This window comes from Eptatretus burgeri, chromosome 10 (genome assembly GCF_056783735.1).
Source record: "Eptatretus burgeri isolate ZD-2024b chromosome 10, Ebu_testis_v1, whole genome shotgun sequence".
In the NCBI taxonomy this organism is placed as follows: Eukaryota; Metazoa; Chordata; class Myxini; order Myxiniformes; family Myxinidae; genus Eptatretus; species Eptatretus burgeri.
In genome coordinates this window covers 62,805,169-62,814,792 of record NC_140970.1, presented here as the reverse complement: position 1 = coordinate 62,814,792, position 9,624 = coordinate 62,805,169, and the positions used below count along the sequence as shown (strand labels likewise).

At 41.3% G+C, this 9,624-nt stretch overlaps 1 protein-coding gene across 1 annotated transcript in view; it reads right to left on the bottom strand.

Moving 5' to 3' along the window:
- Positions 1-4,161: 4,161 nt before the first annotated feature.
- Positions 4,162-9,624, bottom strand: part of LOC147018706 (endothelin-converting enzyme 1-like) — a 75,461-nt gene continuing 69,998 nt past the window's right edge. Inside the window, exons 18-19 of the mRNA XM_085898661.1 lie at positions 7,431-7,523; positions 4,162-5,893 (exon numbers count right to left, since the gene is read on the bottom strand). Of these exons, the coding sequence (XP_085754787.1) occupies positions 5,717-5,893; positions 7,431-7,523 (270 nt within the window). The 3' untranslated portion in view covers positions 4,162-5,716. The remainder of the gene's footprint in view (positions 5,894-7,430; positions 7,524-9,624) is intronic.

Genomic DNA, 9,624 nt, shown 5'->3' with positions numbered 1-9,624 from the left:
TTGCAAAACTTCCTCCGGAACATTCCAGGAACAATATAATGTCATATCGGCTATTTGCATTTCGTACTCCTCGGATTATCCATACTTTGATGAAATCAGCGTAAAAACAAACTTGAAGGGGGCGCCACTGGCAAGGTGTTCGAGATAGAGCAAAATGGTTTGAAGACTTTAGGTGGGGAATGACCTCAAGATTATCTATAAAAAATATTGTCATCCTCACTCTCAAAGTTTTGGCGGTCGTATGATTTTTATGTCAAAATTCGTAATTTTCTAAGTTTGTGACCTTGTGACCTTGTGACCTTGACCTTGGGACGAAAATGAAAAATCGAGCTCCGTGGGGCTATGCAGGTGCCATTGGGCTAACCAAATACCAAAACCCCTGCCAGATTCGACAAAACCCCTTGGAGAAGATGGATTTTTACGTCAAAATTCGCAATTTTCTAATTTCGTGACCTTGCGACCTTGACCTTGGGACGAAAATGAAAAATAGAGCTTTGTGGAGCTATGCAGGTGCCATTGGGCTAACCAGATACCGAAACCCCTGCCAGATTCGACAAACCCCTGGGAGAAGATGGATTTTTATGTCAAAATTCGCAATTTTCTAAGTTCGTGACCTTGTGACCTTGACCTTGGGACGAAAATGAAAAATCGAGCTCCGTGAGGCTATGCAGGTGCCATTGGGCTAACCAAATACCGAAACCCCTGTCAGATTCGGCAAACCCCCTAGGAGAAGATGCAAATTGAAATCGGCTACCCCCTAAAAACACATGATTTTTGGGCGTGGCTCCGCCCATAATGGGCGCACCATGCCCATTCTCATGAAAACACAACTAGATCATGATATAAACCTCCCACCAAAATTTTATCAGGATCGGATCAAAACCCACGGAGCTAATGTTCGGGACAGACAGACAGACAGACACACACCAATAACGAATATAGTGGTCACTTACTGACTCGTGAACCAATATTGCTACAAAACAGAACATTGATGCAGCTTTGTATTAGGGTGTCCAGAAAGAGGAGTAAGATTAATCAAAAGGGATGGTGGAATTAGAGGCAGAAGCAGAGAACTTTGGATGTTTCTAGATCATCAATAACGAGAAGATAACAAGCTGAGGGCTCAGAGGGTGATGCCCGCGTCCTTGTACACCTGAAAAACCTTTTCATGCCCATTCTCATGAAAACACAACTAGATCATGATATAAACCTCCCACCCAAATTTTATCAGGATCGGATCAAAACCCACGGAGCTATGCTCGGGACAGACAGACAGACAGACAAGCCGGAAGGCGGACCCCAACAGAACCTGACGCGATGGGTCTGTTCAATGGGAAATGACCTGAGGATTAAGCACAAGAAAATTCATGATTCTAGCTTCAAGGGTTAATGCTAAAGATTATTTTGTTGTTAAAATAACCCCACATTTAGAGGTTTTTCAGCCGTTGCTAGGCAACGGAGGGGTCCATAGCAACGGTTCTTTCTCACACATAACTAAGACATACCATGAACCTACCATACCAGTTTCATGTATATCTGACTCATAGTCTCTGAGATATAACGAACTTCGTTTTTTTTATTGTTTTCGACCAGGGTTCATTGAAAGTCTATCTCCTCCGACAGTTTTCATAGGATCCGGCTGGAAATTTTTGACAATATTGCTGAATGTACTGCCCAGTCGCTCGTGGCCCGATTTTTGATTTTCGAAAAAATAATTTTTTCATGATTTTTCAAAAATTTCAGTCTCGTTGCTAGGCAACGGTGGTGTCCATAGCAACGGTTCTCATTTTAACACAACTAGGTCATGGTATGAACCTACCAACCAAGTTTCATCGAAATCGCCATTGTGTTAACTGAAATCGCCATTTTTAATACTGATAATTAATAAGGGTAGAACAAATCTCAAAAAAAAAAAAATTGAATTTTTTTTTCGCCTTGATCGACTACCGAACAGACAGACACACACCAATAACGAATATAGTGGTCACTTATTTTTTAGTGAAAAATATTTTTTCGTGAACCAATTAGTCCGTCAGAGTCAATCGTGGAAAATCGCATCATATAATGGATGAAATTGCTCGAAGCTCCTAATTTGAAAACTATAGCACTTACAAAAGTGATGTATCCAGTGATTTGTAGCAATGATGAACAGGCATTTGATATAATACGAGTGAGGAAAATGAAAAAAAAAAAAAACTTCATTGTGAAGAAATCTTTGCAGCCTGTTCCAAGTCAAGGCATGGTTGAGCAGGCCAAAAAACATGGCGGCTTCATCTTCAGGCCCTAGTGAGCAGTGCTGGATTAACCATTAGGCAGACAAGGCAATGTGCCAAAAATTCGGGCCAAAAATTATTTTCACATTAATTATTTGTCTTTTTTTTGTATTAAATATTTTGTTCTTGAAATCAGTTCATCTTTTGTCTGGGGTCCATTTCCATGAGCCCGAGATCTAATTTAAAATTTTCAGGCCATTCTCTAAAATTTCAAAATGTTCCTCAGGGCCAGCCGAGGCTTAATCCGGCACTGCCAGTGAGGCTATCCAGATGCCTTCAGACCCCAAAGAGTGAGGTGGCCGAGGATAATTATCTTCAAAAGGGATGTTTTAATTAACCCAAACACCCAATATTCACTCTTGCACTTCCTTGGAGTTCCCTTAGTGTGCGTGCAAAGTTTCAGGCTGCTAAGTTTTATGGTTTTGGAATTATTGAGGAGACACACTGATTAGTAAAGATATATGACTCCATTCGTCTGTGAAGGTTGGCCCACCAACTCGCATCATTACTTCAGTAACCAATCCCGAACAAAATGCAGTCACTCTCGCTCGGACTTATGACCTGCAGGGATGTGCCCTGGGCCGAACACATCTCAAAGCTTCCAGAATCAAGTGTGTCCTCAAAATCTTGCAACATGCCAACACACTGCAGCTATGGGCTCTGTGTTTGGGTATTGTTGAAGATTTCCTATTTTAGGACTTGTAATTGGCGTGAATGAATGAGGACATTGTTCCTCACTCATAAAATATTATTTGAACTTCGGTAAAATTCTTCAGTTGAGAGGATTCCATTGTAAACACGATTATCCATGCGTTCTGGGACATTTGCTTTCTGTAAAATATACATCTGTCTTCAGTTAATATTGATTTGTCATTTTTAAATCAAAACTATAACAACCTGGAAATGTTGCACAAGTTCCAGGAAGACTCAAGTGTGTAACTTTAGATATTTCTTATTTTAGTTCACAAATTTAAAGAATATAATGCATGGCTTTATATGTAGATGAATTGTAATAACTGCTGAGGTTCTGTGAGTAGTGCTAGTCAATGCAATGTTGTTCTTTATCAACGCTGAGAACGTGCCCAAGTAATGATTCACTCCCTTGATCTGTGGAACTAACTGTACCTCCAAACCCTGGGGAACCTCGAAGGGGCTGTTGTGCTCTTTTCAGATTGGCTATACTTGGGCCTTGCCTACATTGTTTAGAATGTTTCACTCCTTTCCCAGTCGCAGAAAGCAGTTATTTTGATTTAGAACTGAGAATAGTTATTCTTTCGCAGATGAAAAGCTATTTCTCGTTTTTCCTGCTTGTTCATTCATTTCCCCCCACTCGATGTGCAAGTCTTGGGTTAAGGGTTTTTTTTCCTTGAGAGTTTCATTGATGGATTTTTTTTTCTTTTCCGTACGTAATTAAACATTCTCCTTTGTATGCTGAACCTGAGTGTAAATTCAATTAATATCTTCCACAGTATCAAGAGTCAGTGCCATCCAAGTCTTGCTCCTGGTCCAACCAATAAAACCCAACAACGTTTTTCAAGCAGCGACCATGTTGGCATACTTTAGACAGTTAAGGCAGTATTAGTGAAACAATCATCACCGATTGCATCCAGGACATTTCTACGTCATCTGGGGTAAATATTTTCTGGTCTGGAAGGTTTTTTGGGGTTCATTGTCTTGAGCATATCTCCAAACAAAACTTCGCACGTATAGGTTGGTTGAAATTCCCAGATTTTTTTTTTCTTCATATTTTTCTATTATAGCTTACATAAATCATAGCTGAACATAAACAGATTCAGTGTGCATGTAAAAATAAAAACAATACGTTTTATATTTAAAAAAACAGGTTTCATTGTTGAAATAAAAATGAATGAATGAAAATGAAAAGATGTAAATGAAATCGATGGAAACTTTATTACTTGATTTGGGAGAATATCTAATATTCACCATTGTATTTACATTGGGCTGTTGCACATGGAAATGGATGTTTTGGTGGATAATTGAACGAGTATTTTTTTAACAGCAATTTTGGCATAGTCATCATAGTTGTGAATACTTCAACAACACAATCACAGAACCCAAAACATCCAAAGGAAATGGAGGCTGGAATTCTAAATTCACACAGAGTTATTGATCCAGAAAAGTTGACTACAATACAAATGCAAATCAAAAAAGCTTAAAAATAATAATTATGGCAGAGTGGGGTCAATAATCAATTAATGACATCACAAAACTTGGCAAGTGTCAAAACTTGGGGAGGTTTCATGAAAGTGGTCGAAAACAATGAATTTGTGTTTGACATTCAAAAGGTTCAATTAACATACCTTACAAAAGAATAATTTTAGCTTCTAGGTAAAGCTCTATGGATAACTACTCCCTTTAATCATTGCACACACACACACACCACCTCATCCTGTGTACACAGCTCATCCTGCGCACACACAAAGGTGGCTACTTTGAGACCTGGTAGGTCTCCGTTCCACTCCTGAAACCCACCCACATGTGGAGAGAGCAGCCAACAGCAACTTGAGCGCGCGCACACACACACACACACACACACACACACACACACACACACACACACACACACACACACACACACACACACACACACACACACACACACACACACACACACACCTAAGGTTAGTACTGTACTAGAGTACTGTGGTACAACAATGTGGATGTTCCATACCTCTTCAAGTTCAATGACTGGATACTTTCCATAAAATTACACAATTGCTCATCCTTCTCAAGCAGATGTTTTGTAAGGGCTGAAGTAGAGAAGTTAATAGGGTGTGGTGGGAGAATGCTGTGAAAATGACATTCAATACAAGGCTGAACAGAAAAGCACACTCAATGCCAGAGGCAGCGATGAGACCATGATTCATGGCACCGCGCACCTTACCATAATTCACGGTACATACCTGCAATTATAGCATACTCACTGAGGAAGTGACAATGCTAAAATAAACTCCATATTTGAGCTCACTGGTTAAGTAAAAATAACAATGCACGATAACTCACAGCTTCTAAGACTGTCTTACAGATTATAATGCTCAATAAAATGTTCATCAGCAGAATAGCATGGACATTTGTAAACTAAATTGGTAAAAACTGTATTTTTAAAAGAAATAGGCAAGAAAAGCATTCTTTTTTGGTTTACAAAATCCCAACTCAAGGAAGATCCAGGTTAGAGAGTATAAAAAGGCAATGCACCGGCAGTGGGCTCGTGGAGCCAAGGTTGGACACAAGAAGTAAGGGAATGAACGAAATGGAAAAACAACAGAAGCATTTGTAGAGGATAATAGCAAGAACAACATTTTTACAAAATCTCAAAGATTGACAAGAATTGTTTTATCATAAAGGCTGGTGGAATACAATTTTCTTTGCCAATGAAGAAACGGTGATGGTGTCCCCACAGGTCAGCTCAGAGGATTATGACATCACCATAACGTGCATTTTCTGCTTGGATTCATGGGTGAGTCGAGTGGGCAGTGAAAATGTTGGGAAAATTCTGGGGAGTTGGACAGAGTGCCGAGAACTCTGAAGCGCGCTGGGCTGTGACTGCCTTCTCTCAGCTGTTCTTGCAGGAAGCTTTCGCTCTCCGATGAACACCACGTCTGAAACATACGGATGGAGTAGGGATGGCGGGATAGCTCAGTTAGTAATGCACTTTGAATTAGTTACCTAATATGGTCGAAAATCCATCAAAACCTTTTGTTCTGGCGTTCTCAAAGGGGAAGCGGGAGGGATTCTGCATCTCGGAGCATGCAATCCTGAAAATGTGGACATTCGCTGGCTCGTTTGCATCAAAATAAGTACGCCAACATGTTTAAGCAACCTATCCAAATTCCCTTCTCTCTTGCATTTGGTTGAATGTTGGGATGTGTATTTGACACAGGAATAATGGGCCAAAAGGCATCAGAATCACAAAAATCAAAGACCACTATTTGGTAAAGCAAAAGTAGGACCTAGCTTAGAGTGCGACATCATTTGAAGAGGAAGCTTGGCTGGTTATCTCGTGTGTGGTTGCACTCACTTATGTACCAGTGAGATCCTATCACATCTATAATTAGAACGGGCACTCGGTAGAGCGCATACCTTCGCCGCCGCAACTTTTTTCCAGGCACATTTGAAAAACGTCATTTTAAAACGTCCATGACGTCACAACCGTCAGTCTGATTGACGTCAAATTAGGTGTTTAACCTCCTTGAAGGCAGTCCAACAAAATGGAATGATAAACACTGAAAAATAAAAAAGTTGAAAAATGACGTCATCTTTTGACGCACTTCCGGGGACGTCACGTCCAATCGGGGACTACCATTCTGAAAGCTCATAGTTCAATGAACGTTTTAACGTTGGTTTCATGTCAATAGCTCTATTAGATCTGAAGCTATGCCTACAAGTATATTTTGACCTTGAGTGTGACCTTGACCTTGACTACAGAGTTAATTGCAAAACCTGTACATCAATAAACAGATATTTTGGTACTGATCCGAATGCCTGGATTTGGGAGACTTTGCTTTATAAATTATATAGATATTTGAATGTAAAATATCAGGATATTTTAGCCACAATTGAAAACCGTCATGTTCAAACGTCAATGACGTCATAACGGTCAGTCCGATTGAAGTCAAATTTGGTGTGTGACGTCCTTAAGGTAAGTCCTACAAAACGGTATGATCAAAACTGATGAGATCGAAAATTGAAAATTTACGTCATCTTGTGACGTCATTTAGACGCACTTCCGATGACGTTACGTCAAATCCGACACTACATATCTGAAAGGTATCTCGTCATGGAACAATATGGCGGTGGTTGCATGTCGATAGCTGTATTATGAAGGAAGTTATGCTCAAAAGAGTGTTTTTGACCTTTTCCTGACCTTTGACCCGATCGCTCCCAAAATCTAATCAAATCGTCCTTGGATACTCACGAATCATCCCACCAAATTTCATGCAATTCGGTTTAATACTTTCTGAGTTATGCGAATAACAAACAAACACACATATTCACAAATAAATAAATACACAGCGACCAAAACATAACCTTTCGCAGAATGCGAAGGTAATAATAGGCTTCTTATTATCAGAGGAATTGCTGATTGTAAATCCACATAAAGCTTATGCAAGTTCTGAAACCCTCCACTCGACTTACCTGAGCATATCTCACAAAAAAGAGCTGTTGTTGAGTTAAGTTAAGGAATGGAAGAAGATATTCTGTGTTTTCATCCTGCCATTTATTGTAGGCCTATGAAAAATGACAACCAAAGGAGAAAGAAACAAACACAAAGAAATGAAAATTTTTTTTTAACAACTTTTCTCATGGTTTTAGGAAAATAAGCAATTAAATACAATTACAAATGAACAGGAAACAAAGATTATTATATATGTATATGTGGTAAAAGTTACATACCCAGAACAGCAATTGAACACAGGTCCTCGAGCAAACCGTTCCAGTGCTCTACCATCCGAGTTATCTGGGCAACCCACAGGTGACATGCAATTCTCCCACATATAGATACCACTCTCTCCCCCTTGCTGCTTCCTGAGCACTCGCTGCTAACAACATGAGCAGCAAGGGCCTGTCCACGAAAAGGTTTCCCCCCCCCCCCCCCCCCGTGGGAGGCAAATTCCATGACCACTATTATTCATCACAACGGGCAGAGTAACACAATTATAAATGAACAGGAAACAAAGATTATATTATCCATGGGGAAAATTACATGGCCAAAAACAGGAAACAAACCCAGCTCCTCTGTATGGCAGCGAGTGCCTCCTCAATAACTGCAAAACCATGAAATGTAGTGGCCTGAAACTTTGAATGCATACTAAGGGAACACCAAGGAAGTGCATGAATGAAAACTGGGTGCTTGGGTTTATTAAAACAACCCTTTTGAAGATAATCAACGGCTTAATTTAATTATATCTTTTATCAGGCACACCCACGGCCACCTCACTCTCCATCGGGTCTTGAGGAACATCCTGGGTGACCTCACTAGGGTCTGAAGCCATGCTTTTTGGCCTGCTCAACCATCCCTCGACTTGGAACAGGCCACAACGATGATTTCTTAACAATAAAGTTATTTTTTCCCACTTTCCTCACTCGTATTATCGAACGCCTGATCATAGCTACGAATCGCTGGGTACATTGCAATGCTTATAAATGCCCGGAGACACCAGCGTTCATGGCTTTATTTCATTTCCACACATGCCATCACCTCGAGAATCTCTTTAAGCTGAATTACAAAATTTTAAGCTCCAGAATTGAACTTGGCAGCAGTTCCGACTGTTTTAAAATAAATAAATAAATAAAAGTCTTCACTTTTCCAATTCGGACATATTTTACATTTCGGGCATCTCCAGGAGGTGTGTGCATAATATGATGGGTCGGTGATTGCCAATGGCGTGCCAAGCGAGCCGTTCCTTATTGTCCCATGTCCCGAGCTTGTCCCGTGCGCGATTCCGAGTGGCTTAATCGCCAAGAAACATCGGTCCGAATGTCCCCCTTTTACGGCAAACCAACGGCTTTCTAACTCTCAACACACGAAATGCTCAGTCAATGAAAGAATCGATGCGACGAGCTGAAAACATTTAACAATTGGGGTATTTATTAACAATAATGGGGAACTAGGGAAGCACGTAAGAGCAGAACTATACCGACGATACAAAATGCAACGCAAACATTTACAGCACACAAAGCACTTAACAATTTCCTACTTATTAGACGGCCCCACGGACACACGTATGCACACACACACACCCAAGAAATGGTGGCTGAGGCCTTTAATAACGGGCTCCAGCTCGGAGGATAGGTGAGCTGAAACCCAGGACCTATCTCGAACCTCTCCACCTCGTGTGGTCTTCAAGTTGTTTGGACCCGGGCTCCAGCGAGAGCGAGCTGGACCTAATCGCCATGAGCCACGATCCTTCCCGAGCTCCAGCGAATCCTCCCGCGCTTCTCAACACGTGCTGGTGAGACGAGGCGCCGATCCTTCCCGTCGATGCGCCGCTTCCCCGAGGAACCACCTCCAAGATGAGGCCGATGAGTCGCACCGAGCCGGGAACCAAAATGGAGAACAAAGAGCTCCACGAACCAAGAAGAAGAAGAACCTCCACCAGCAGCTCGAGCCGAGCAACCGGCTCAACTCTCTTCCAAACAAAGGAGCTTTCCAAAAAGTCTCCACCCGAGTTAAGCTGAGGCCGAAGCAAATGGCATCCAAGGCCAACTCCACACATGGCTTACTGACTTCCTCTACTCTCATCGCCAATGTGTGCTCTCAACAGAATCCTTGCATCTCCTCTCCCCATCACGGCTGGAGTGCAACAATGCAGTGTTCTGAGCCCAGTCC